Source organism: Lycium ferocissimum, chromosome 7, assembly GCF_029784015.1.
Source record: "Lycium ferocissimum isolate CSIRO_LF1 chromosome 7, AGI_CSIRO_Lferr_CH_V1, whole genome shotgun sequence".
In the NCBI taxonomy this organism is placed as follows: domain Eukaryota; kingdom Viridiplantae; phylum Streptophyta; class Magnoliopsida; order Solanales; family Solanaceae; genus Lycium; species Lycium ferocissimum.
The window spans coordinates 40624410-40637187 of record NC_081348.1 but is presented as its reverse complement, the minus strand read 5'-3'; the positions used below and the strand labels follow the sequence as shown (position 1 = coordinate 40637187).

Below are 12778 nucleotides of genomic sequence, written 5' to 3'. Positions count from 1 at the left end.
TACTGAAGAAATCATGTAATTCCTTCCAATACACTGACATCCAAATACACATTGTACAAAGTCAGTGGGAAAAAATCAACATACAACTGTGCTATCAGTATGCAAAAGCCTGACACCACACTTTTCGAGTCTCTCCTTATAAAACTCAGAGTTAGCTACACTAATATGCCTGTATAACGATTACAGTTCTCACAAATTCCACGCTAAAACCTAACAGATCAACTGCGTGCAAACTGCTTTTAGATCAAATCTGCATTGAGCATGACATTGATGTTAAGCTGTTTTTGATCTCTTCCATACGATGACCGTGCCGCCAAAATCAGAGGAAGCTAACAAGTTCTCTCCATGATTCCAAGCGATACCTATTACTGCATAGCCATGACCCTGCAGTCAAATAAAAGCCAAGCCCGATTTATTAATTCCTTTTCCCTGGTGGTCGAGATGATGTAAGTCTGGAAATCAAATTATGCTGTCCATTTTTTTCCTACCTGAAGCTTGTTAACACATGTATTCTTTGGCCGAGTTAAATCGTAGAAATAGACATTTGCATCTTCACTTCCAGCAACTTCAATTGATAGAAACAAATAACTAAGTCAGTTGGAAGAAACTGATAAATAGCAGAGACTGAAAACAATATTTACATCCATGAAGCTTTAGGAAACGACATAGATGTTACCACTTACCAGGGCACCCAAAGAATGAAACCCAATATATCAAAGTTACTGGAGCTTTTCCATTTCTTTCTCCAAAAATATAAGATGCACGTAGTAAACTGAAGACAAAGTCCTTAGGACTTACTTCCTCTAATGTTATCTGTTTGTCTACCTAGGAATCTCTATTCCTTCTATAGCAAACTCCTCTCGCAATTTTTTTCATTATTTCGAGTGTCTTCTTGATCGTAAATAAAATAGAAGTTGAAAGGTTGGAAGTCCAAGTTAATAAAACAAGGGATCTGTACCAAAACAAATCTCTCCACCAGAAAATGACTTCCAACTTTGGCTAGCCAAACAGACTACAATATTAGGATTTAGGATCTCGAAAGGAAACAAAGGCAAGCAGTGATTTACAAATTGGAAGCAGCTTTAAAAGAGAATATACTTTTTATGAATTAATCGGGTACATACCTATGTATTCTCCCTTTTCAAGGGAAAGTAAAGGACAAAAAGAAGCACGAATGCTGTGTAGCCGTGGAGCCAGTTTCAGTGAACACCGAAGTGTCAAATAACCTTTCATCTCCAAAGAGACACTGCAAGCCCATAATACTCTCAATATGACTTGAAAACAAAAATCAGAAAAAGAGAAACCAAAACAAGAGATATAGTTCAGTTTGACCTGAAAAACGACAAACTTCCATCACGAGTAAAAGCCAGCAAGACAGGGCCTCGTGCCAGCATAGAAAATGTCCTGTACTGAACAGTTGTAACAGCAGATCTATGTTTGCTGCTACTTCTATTCCGATGAGTTCGAGATAGGGCACCCGTATGGGAGTTCATACTAACTGTGTAAATACATCCCTGCAGATAATGAAGCTGAAAATAGTAAGCCTTAGAGCAGAGAGGGCTAGAAACTGTCATGAAGAATAATAGGCACAAAGCAGGCAACCTGACCATCACCGCAGAAAATAAGCTGACCAGTGTGGTCATGGTCCATGGCAGTGACTTCACCGTCAACGACAGTTTTACTGACCGTTCTCCCCGTGCTAAAATTGAACACCTGAATGTTAGTTTTAACGTTTAGTGCTCAACGAGTTGAGAAGATAAAGAGTGAAATGAAGGTTGACATATTCTATATGGTGAAACAAATATATACAGGGATGCACCGTCATCCAGGTTCTAGAAGTAATTTGGACATCTGTATGAATCCACTGACACAGTTTCTGCAGGGGTATAACTATGAAGTAACCTACTTTTCAAGTGCAACAATATCCAAATCCAATTTTTGAAGCAAAAGAAATACTTTAGTAGGTTAGAATGTCGGCCTGAATAAATTTGTACATTTTCTTGGTTCTTATCTAACAAGCTTAAGGTCAAATCTTTGCTTCAGTGTAAACTACAAGTGATTTATGTGCTTCTTGCAAAATATTGCCAAATTTTGATGCTACAGTGAAAATCCAAGTCAATGACTGCCACATTTCATCTGTATCTTAGTAATAGGCAGGTTTGATCTGTTCACTTTCAGTTCTATGTAAACTGCATGTTTTGTGCTTCTTCACGAAAATACTATTGTATTTTCTTTTTAGACAGTGCTATCCCAGCCAGCTTGTGTACACCTTAAATTATTCAATAACTTGTTCACCAGGAACCCCCTACCACAGCTCACAAGCATAAATGTCAATCAACCTGTGCACGCAGGCTTGGGCACTGTTGCGGTAGACTCGAACTTAAGATTCTCCAGATTATTACTACTGTGCCTCACCACTCAGCCAACCCCTTGGGGATGAAAAGCAATTGTCTCTTAATGCATTTTGGAAACATTATGTCTCTCTAATCATCTAATTTATGATGACTGCTGTGCACATGAAAATATCCTTTCCTCCTTTCTTTGTTCTATCCTCTTTCCCCAAGGGTAGATAAATGTTTGTCATGCGCCCATGAAGAAGTAAAAAGGGCAGCCCAGTGCACTAAGCTCCCGCTATGCGCAGGGTCCGGGGAAGGGCCGGACCACAAGGGTCTATTGTGCGCAGCCTTACACCACATTTCTGCAAGAGGCTTTGCCCATGAAGAAGTATTCCCGTAATTAAGCAAACATATGTGACAACAAGGATAAGTACAATAATCTATAGAATAAAAATCTAAACAATTAAAATCCGTTCAGCTAAACATAAAGGATAATTACATTTATTTCTTTTTTTGCATTGCCAGCAGAAAGAAAGTTATTATTCACCTGGAAAAGAAAAAAGGCAACAAAGAAAGATTTCAGTCAGTAACTTAAATGCATATAAATGCCAAGCCTAAGAAAAGAATTTAAAGGTGCTTTCATGCAATAAGTTACAGTCTACTGAGTGGATAACAATTACAAAATTCAATTAAAAAAAAAAAAAAGAGCTGAAAAGCACATGGAACCACAGAAGATGGTTTATTGTACTGCTAAGCACAAGGAGTCCATACATGAAAACATTCACGACAACAACACAAGAAATTGCATGCAAATATGTCTTTCGAAAACTTATGAAGAATTTCCTTCAGGAAAGTCTGCGCTGGTGGCTGTAGAAAATGTTTACCCAATATCAAAAGGTACATCTTTGTTCCACTTACAGGATGAAATCGAATACAAAGCTGTGAAGAGACTCCATAAATCACCCTAATGCAAAGGCCTTTAGAAATATCCCATACTCTGACAGTTTTATCCTCTGAAGATGATGCGATGTACTGATTGTTTGTCGAGAAGTCAAAATCTGGAAAAGCACAAATTTCGAAAATGATATCAGTAACATGTTAAACATATATAAATATTAGCTAGCATTTCGTCACCCTTGACTAAGGAACAGACTTGCAATTAGAGTCACGAAAAGGCATGTTAACCACATTAAAAGAAACTCCATAAGAGGACCATAGTGTGGTTTCTGGCTTTCTGGATTACTCAGTTTACACAGTCAATAAATGGGGATAGGGCCTAAAACACATGAGGTAATGTGCATATCCAGAAAACTGTGAGAATTAAAAGGAATCTTTGCATACCAATATCAAATTTGACATAAGAGGTTTAAACAAAGTATGAACATTAAAAGACGTGTGTCATGATAAAAGCTCTTAGGCGAAGCAGAGTATCAAAAGCAAATGCTTCCTTTCTATCAACTCAAAATGAGGCTTAACGATCACCACCAATAGCTGAGTTTGGATCAGAACTAAATAAGAAAACAAAAAATTAATAAAAAGGAGTTAAAATTTTATCAATAAAATTGCAATTTTAGTGGGTCATATATACATAACTAAGGTGTTTTTTTTTAAATAAACATGGTGACCGGGCCAGCTTGCGCGCACCTCGACTAAATCCACGGGATACCTGCCACCTCCCACTAGCAACAGGTCCCATGTAACATCAAGGCTAGAACAGATGGAAGAAATCACCTAGTTTTTCTATCTCTGCTGGGAATTAAACCTGAGACCTCATGGTGCTCAACCCACTTTATTGACCTCTAAACCACACCCTTGGGTGCACATAAGTAAGGTGTTAGACAACAACAATATCTGTTTTTACCATTTAGCCCTCAACAACATGTTTTCATTTCCAAAGATTTGGTGATTGGGTTCATTGGGTTTTGGATCCTATATAAGGCATTTCCACCTTATCAAAAAGATACAACAAAACAAATAATGCAAAACTCAAAATTATGATTAGGGACAGTATCAGCAGCACTAAAACAGAAATATTAATCAAACCATCCAAATGGATAAGGATTCCAAGTGTTTTGAGGGACAATTTAATACTTTAAGGAAAAAAGAAAATGTTAAAAATGAATCTAATGAAAAGCTACTTAAGGAAAATGATGGAAACAAAAAAACATAGAATGACCTGTTTGTGAACGTACAGTTCGATCTTGAAAAATCAGACAAGACATTGCGAAACGGATCATACTATTAAGATCAAAGTGCTATAGAAACAAATACTGCAGGTCCTAACTCCTTCCCCCGAGTAAAAGAGCTACTCTCCATCCCAAATTGCAATTTGTTTTGCCTCTTACTACAGCCCCCGCTACAGACAAAAACATAGTATGTTTGGTATAAAGAATACTTTAGTACTTACTGCAAATTTATTTTGCGTCAAAAGCCCTCCTTTCTGCCTTAAACTGTGTCCATATCCAGTCAAATCCTCCCACTCAAATCGGGACGGAATATTAAACAATTCCTATGATTCATGGTGTCCTCTTTCCAATGCTTCAAGGTCTTGACTCAACTGCTAATCAGTTGAATGAGAAAACAGAAAATCTCAAGGACAGAAGGCATCACATTTACTAAACCATCTCCATTTGGAGATTGCAAATCAACTGACGATTCAGGACCTAGTTACTGGTCAGAACTTTTATAACATTTTTTGTGGTAAAAATTGTCAATGCTTCTACCAACTTAATCCAACCAATACTGGAAATACTTATCTCCATTCCGATACCCCTAACCTGAAGCATGACACAAAACAGGCTAGGCTTCACATTGCTTAGGTGGTGCTTCAACTATGGTGAGGCCCTAGGCGTGCACATTAGCAAAACACTAGCAAACCAACAATCTTTGAAAAACTATAGTTGATTTCAAGGAACTCACGACTCTATCTTGTAAGGTAGCACTAAACAAGAAAAACCACCATCAAAATGATTTAGTATTCATACAGATACATACTGAATGGGTAAGTTCTGGATTAGAAATAGGAAATTAGAAATTTAGATTAAGGAAACACAGAAACTATACTGAATTAGCAACTTAACATTTGCATCTGAATCAGAGATCTAAGAAAGTTGAATTCTTCCACATGGTTTTGCTACCAATACTTCACTACTTACTTTTTTGTTTTTATCATTTTTTTTTCCCCGTTTTTATATGTTAGTTCTTCAACACTTTTTTCACTAAAGCACCTGAATTGAGCTTTAAGTTTAAAACCCTGAAAGAATTCTACACCTTTTTCCTTTGACAACATTGACTCTGGATGCTGATTGCAACTTAAATAAGACCGGTTACAAATTTAAGCCACTATTTCTAACACAATTTTACAAAGGAAAAGTAAACTCAAACAATTCCGATATATGAATACAAGGTTAAAGACAAGACTGCAGATTCAATACCAGTTAATCCAACCTGTGACATCTTTTGAATGCCCTATTAACTGCTTAATGACTGAAGGGGGCATGGAGACACGGCACACTGTCAAACTGCCATCTGATGCTCCATATGCAAGTAGATCAGAACTCATATGCCCAAACTTTATCACCGTAACTGAAAAATTAGATTAATTAAGATAATAATAAAGCTAGATGAAGAAAGAGATCGACTGATTCTGATATGAAAAATAATTACCCATGGCCTTGCATTGGTCAAAAATACAATGCATCCCAACAAAGGAATATGCAAGTTCCGACCTTCTACGTGGCCGATCATCAGCATCACTTGCATTTGAACTGAAACTAGTTGTCCGACTCAATGCTTGACTTGCTTGACTGGGACTTCGTAAATCCTGCATAAAAATGAGATGGTGAAAAGTCTGCTAAGAGAATTCTCATTAGTCATGCAACTATAATGACCAGAAAGAACCTCTTTTGATCTTCTAGTGACTCACACGCCAAGATCATTTGGCAATAACCTAAGCATTCATCTTTGCAAAAAGTTAATCTAATAAGGGCATATGTATGAGCTATAGACCAAGAAGATTGAACAAATTGAGCGATTGAATGTTCATATCATCTCCATGCTGAAATATATATATGGCACACTCAACTCCAAGAGTCTAAATATAACTCTATGTACATTTCTGAGTTATGCCCAAATAATTCATGAGTTGATTGTTATTCAACATCTCCAGATCACGTGCAAGAGATTTATTTGCAAAAAGGACCTTAGGAGACATTGACGTACATTTACAGATAGAGTTAATGATGAGCATGGAGCAAGCATAAACATTTGCAGATTTGAAAAATGAGAACACTGGAAAGATATATAACCAAACAAGCATACCATGACACTGTCGTTAACCCCCACTTAACCCTCTCCACAACAGAAAAAGAGAATATTGCATTTCATGGTCAAAATCTCAATTCAAAACAGGCAGAGGGGTCGGTTAATAACCCTTTTTTTTTCAAAATTGGAACATTTGTGTATATATAAATAAAATCAGTACAACCACCATATTTACAAGTGAGCAAAAATAGGTAGTTCAATAAACGTATTCAGCACTTAAACCAAATGTATCAAGCAATTAGCACTAGAGATTCCAATAATAAGAATTAAAGATTGTTTAACACATTAAGGGTCACCCAAAAAATGCTAGACAGAATTCAAATGGAGACAACTAAGCATAGGACTAAAGCCACACAGAGCCAATTCATATATACCACATATGTCTCAAATAAACTGAGAAATCTTATTAAAAGTAAGTCGACTTAAATGTTTAAACAAATATGAATTCCCACAATTTTTTTGATAAGGAAATAATTATAACAATACATTTTATAGTTTGAAAAATACATTTTTATAAGTATTTCAGATCATATTTTTAGGGCCCGTTTGTACATGAGAATTATTCATTTTTTTCTGGAATATTTTTTCACTTTTTTCACTTTATGGTGTTTGGCCATAAAAATTCCAAATACAACTTGAAGTTGTATTTGGAATTTGAAAAACAACAAAAACTTGTTTTTCACTTTTTTTCCCCACTTTTTTCACTTTCAATCTATGTTGCTCGGACTCGCTGTCGAGTGTCGGATACGGGTACGGATCTAGAGGTCGGATTCGGCATAATCTAAATTTTAAGATTCGGGGGTACGGATCCAGGTGCGGATACGGGTGCGGGGATTCGGCTAAAATAATTCAAAATTATAAGAAAAATAACTAAATCTATGCCTAGAAATAAAAAGCAAAAATAAATTTTTATAGTTATGTTTCATTTATAGTTAAATATTAATTTTTAATTAACTTGAAACTCTTCTAGATACAATAAGTGTCCACTCTTCAAGAGCTTGCCGTTTCTACCAATTTGGCCTCAAATTTTTTCTCAGATTGGTCCATGGATTTGGTCAAAGTATCCAATGTTGTTTGACCAGATCCGACATGAATCCGGTGTCAGTGTCGGTGTCGGTGTCGTGTCGGACACGGGTGCGGCAGCAAAAGTGAAGGGTCCGAGCAACATAGCTTTCAATACATTCAAACAACCAAATATTCTTTGCAAAAACTATAACCAAACACAACTCCAATTTCAACTCCAACTCCAAAATACCAAATAAAGTGAAAAATATTTGGTTTTCATGGCCAAACGCCTACTTAGTAAGTATTTCAAAATAAAGTATTTTATACGTAAGTTTTTAGAAGGTGCAGTTTAACCGCTTCCAAAGAATTAAGTGATTTAAATTACTTAGTTGTAAAACACTATGAAATTCACCCTTCAACTTAATTTGTAGGGTGTAGTTACAATCTATCATGCAAATACTTTTTAGATGACATATCATGGATAATCAAATGCTTGTCATAAGGAGCTGCACACATAGGCTAAAGTAAAAAAGTACGAAAAATATTAGTCATAGACAACCAAAAGATGCACATACCTTTAAAGAATTCCAGCTATCTGACTCGAGTAACTGGGAAACTGGACTTGGTGAAGGCATCCATCGCCCACTGATGCATCAACCAGTAAATTATCCTGATGTCAGATTATATGGAGTATGAACTTCAACAAATGACATAAAAAAAGATAAAATAGATTAAAAAACGATGCTTCATGTCGGTAAAGCTTTACATTCCCCAAAGCTCCATGACGTCAAAAGAATTCTGAAACTGTAGAAAAGGTACATGCAACAAAAGATGATTGAATTATGTTGCCTTCCTCCACAATCAATAATGGGCATTAAAAAAGACATATCGAACTTCTGTGATAAAGGATTATTCTCCCAGAATCTCAAGTTCTTATAGTGCCTAAAGAGCAGAAAAATTATTAATAACCAGTATGTCAAGCAAATAAAGAATACATCCTTGGCCCCTCCTGTACAGTGATAAATTCATAGTCTAAACAATTTCAGACTAAGAAACAAAGTCATCAATATGGTTGTTAAACTTGCTTTTAAAGTCATTGCATAGGTTTCTTATTATCTGTAGTTTCAAAAGCCATGGCTTGCTAAGATTGTAAAAACTACATTGCAAATATAGACCTTCAAGTTTTTTAAGGCAGCAGACATTTATGTCAACTGAGTATCTCTTTCAAGCAAACTTAGCATTTCCGAAATTCAATCTCTCAAAAGTGTTCTTAGTGATTTGACACCAAAACGAAAGCTACACAAAAAGTAAGAAGTAAATAACCAATTATGAGTCTTAATCAAGCGCACTAAGAAAAAAGGGATTGCATGCTACTAGAAGAAATGAAGATAGATCTCAACCACCTGTTCCCTGGGGTGCTCGAGCGGCTTGGTATTTGCAAGCTCTCCCAATTCCTTGGCCTACTAATATAATTACGATAAGCTACGTATCCTTTTCCATTGCATCTCCAGTCCTTAAACAAACAATAAAGTTCTGTCAGGTTACCTCATAACTAATCGCAACAAATACATAGATCCTACTATCAAAATGTTGGATTAAGTTGCATATAGTTTACACCTGAACCACAAAAATAAATTTGAACTAAGATAAACCGAAAGTGCCACAAATGTATGTCAAGTAAGCAATGAATTGTTCACAATGAGATACTATTTACGCCTGAACGAGGAAACCAGATATATCTACATATATCATGAATAAGTAACAACTTGTTTGGATGATTGTTACCTATTGTATTTTATTGTGCTATTAGTTCAAATACAATGCTTGCTTTGATTGTTACTTAAACTTTATTGCATCTTATCATTAAATCCATCGTTACGTAATGAAGAAAAGTCCCAATTTATGTAACGACCAATTTGGTGTGATCTTGTCATTACCATATTTTTCTTCCCTCATTTTTGTCTTTTCTTATTATCTAATAATCCTAATTTATCTTTTATTCTACTTTTTATAATAGCTCTAACCCCCTACCCTTGTAGGTTTATCCTTCAAATTGCTAATGTATGACATTATGTTACGACTCGAAACGATGTAATCTATCCATGGTGGTGATCAAAACAATACAGTACAATACAATATAATATGATACATAATGAAAAAATATGTAAAAACCATCCAAACAGAGTAAAACAAGGAAATATACGTAAATATTTTAAATACGGATGTAAATAACATTTGTTTCTGGAGAGAAATCACATATACTCACAGCGATGATATATGCAGTTAAATATAATCACGTGTTAGTGCATACGCGTTACCTTGCGACGAAGCACACTGGATTCAGCTTTGCGATTAAGGAGAATACGGCGAATTCCAATGTAATTTGGATCTGAATTTGCCGGTGCTGGTTGAAGCATACAACTAAAGAACTCGGGATTTGCAGTTAAGTCCTTTTTCTTCTCAATATTCTCTTTCAGTTCATGATCATGATTTTCAAGCGAACTCCTCTGAATTGTTGGTTCTTCCATTTCGGGGAAAATTCAGGTGAACTCTTCATTCAAAAAACCGCCTCCTCCGGCAACAAGATCATGGAGGAAGCGCTAATTCAAATTTAACGGAGTTGTCAAAATCTGAATTTTGTGACGACTAATAAGGCGAATCCAGGATCTCGTTTCGCATGTGCAACTTTACCAGGGTCCGTCAACTGAGCCATTTTTTGGTGACGGTGCATCTTATAAATTTTTAAAAGTTTGTGGCGAGTAACTCCCATTTCTTTCTGTTTTTATCATTTCTTCCCCGAAATTCTAGTGATTTTACGACATGGGCCCTTCTATTTTGCTTTTACCCCTTTCTCTCCACAATATATCGGTTCTTTTGTTTACTTCTGAATAAATATTGAGAATAAGCCCTTCTACTTGTCCCAAATCTCATTTACGCCCCAAACATATACAACAAATGTCTATATATATACACATATATACACACTAGATTATGCACCGTGCGATGCACGTACCAACATGATTAATTTTATTACTCAATTTAGTTAATTTTATGGTTTGTATATTTTGCATAGGATACCGTGATTCTCCAAAGCCTCCATATTTTTTTCTTTTTTCTACTTTTTTTCCCCTTAATTTCTCACTTGTTGTTAAAATTTATCTTATTTTGGTCATGTCTGCCTCTTTTTTTATTTAGTAAGTTGACAATTCAAATATTCTACATGTCAAGTTTATAATCACAAGATTCAAATGATATTTTATTATATTATAAACATTTTTAATTTAGAACCACAAGATTTGAAAGTCTATCTTTATTTTTTAAACTTCATGTCTAGTTAAACGCAGACACTTAAATTGAGATAGAGGAAGTATATGCCAAATGAAGGAAATGAAAGGATAATTAAGACACTGCAGAACTGTGGGGACATAAAAAGTAAATACACAAGAGATAGAATTAATGTTCAACTTCTGAAATGTACACATGTTAGTCCCGACTTATAGTACAACTTCGCTGATTTTTGTACAATTTATTGTTGTTGTATTCGTCCACCTTGTTTGCGTTTATATATAAAAATAAAAAAATAAAATAAAAATAAGTTGTCTTATTTTAGTTATTTCGAAAAATAGACATATATTTTTTATAATACAAGACGGATATTTTAATATTATACACATTTTTAATTTAGAACCTTTATTATTTTTTAAATTCCATGTCTAAAGTGAAAAGTCAAACGTAAAGTAATTAAGATGTAAAAAGTAAATACCAAGTAATTAATGTTCAACTTCGGGACGTTAGTCAAGAGTACTTAATTTATTACAACTTATTTAAAGAACGTGAAAAGTCAAGATATATATTTTTAATTATGCTAAGTGGCCATTAATTTTATGAAGTGAATATGAGATTTAAGTGAAAAGTCAAGTTAATGTGGCTTATTTATTAATTAATTTATTAAGAACGTGAAAGAATAAGTAATGTAAATATGTGTCGACCAAAAGTCAAAAGTATGGACGAGGAAATATTTCATTTATTAATTCTTAAATAATGTGAAAAGTAAAAAATGAACAAGTAAAGTGCAAAGTGTATAAGCTATATAACTTAGGAAATAAATATGTGTCGAGAATTAACAAGTAAAAGTGCATACATGAATACATTTGAAGAGAATAAATATTCATACGAAAGAGAATAAATATTCAACGTGAAAAGTCAAAAGTGAACAAGTAAAAGTGCACGGAGGAAATAAATGTGTCGAGAATTAAAATTGAAGTGCATACGTCTATACATGAGAAGAGAATAAATATTAAGTATTATGACATATGTTCACGCGGGACAAAAAAAATAGTTGGATAAAGTATACAAGTTATATAGCTTATGATACAAGCATTCATTGCGTGTACAATTTGTAAAGCTTTTGGTGTGAAAAGTCAAAAGCGTGTTGGTCCTCCTGGAGGCTTATATATCCACTGAAGTGCACATCGAGAAATAAATTTGTGTAGGAGAGTTAAAATTGAACCTACAAGAATTTTTTCATACTCAAGAGAATAAATATTCATCAGAGAACCCATCCAAAGTCAAACATCCTTTAACAAGTAAAAGTCTCGGAGGAAATAAATGTGTCGGAAAATAAAATTTGAGAATTAAATTAGACTAGAGTTAAAAGTGAATTAGGATTATAGAAAAGAGCACAAGTTGAAGGATTGCAATAAAAATAGTTGTGGTAAATAATTATTACTATGTGGGTTTCATTTTTTTTATCTTAATTTGACTAGGCAAAAAGTTTTTTTTTTTTTTTAAAGTTATACTTTTGAATTTTATAATCTTAAAATAAAGATTTGTGCAATGTATCAAAATATTTTTAAAACATTGCACAACACATCTGCCTGGCTTATAGCCTATTTGGCCAAATTTGTGAGAAGTCAAAAGTGCTTATTTTAGAAAATTGAGGTGTTTGGCCAATTTTCAGAGAAAAATATAAGTGTTGTTACATAGCAACAAAAACTATTTTCAAAAGGTTAAAAAGTAAATTTTCCCCATAAGCACATTTGAAATCTTGACCAAGCACAAATTGCTACCTAATATTGGTAAAGTGTTTTCAAATTGATTACCCACACAAACCG

General features: G+C 34.5%; 1 protein-coding gene across 1 annotated transcript; it reads right to left on the bottom strand.

Moving 5' to 3' along the window:
* Positions 1 to 12: 12 nt before the first annotated feature.
* LOC132065032 (uncharacterized) lies at positions 13 to 10406 on the bottom strand. Its single transcript, XM_059458249.1, has 12 exons — positions 9983 to 10406; positions 9068 to 9177; positions 8240 to 8309; positions 6003 to 6159; positions 5784 to 5921; positions 3255 to 3394; positions 2836 to 2883; positions 1603 to 1713; positions 1333 to 1514; positions 1125 to 1246; positions 489 to 565; positions 13 to 384 (listed from the first exon to the last, which is right to left on the bottom strand). The coding sequence occupies exons 1-12, from the start codon at positions 10190 to 10192 to the stop codon at positions 274 to 276; spliced, it is 1476 nt and encodes a 491-aa protein (XP_059314232.1). The 5' UTR covers positions 10193 to 10406; the 3' UTR covers positions 13 to 273.
* Positions 10407 to 12778: the final 2372 nt, after the last annotated feature.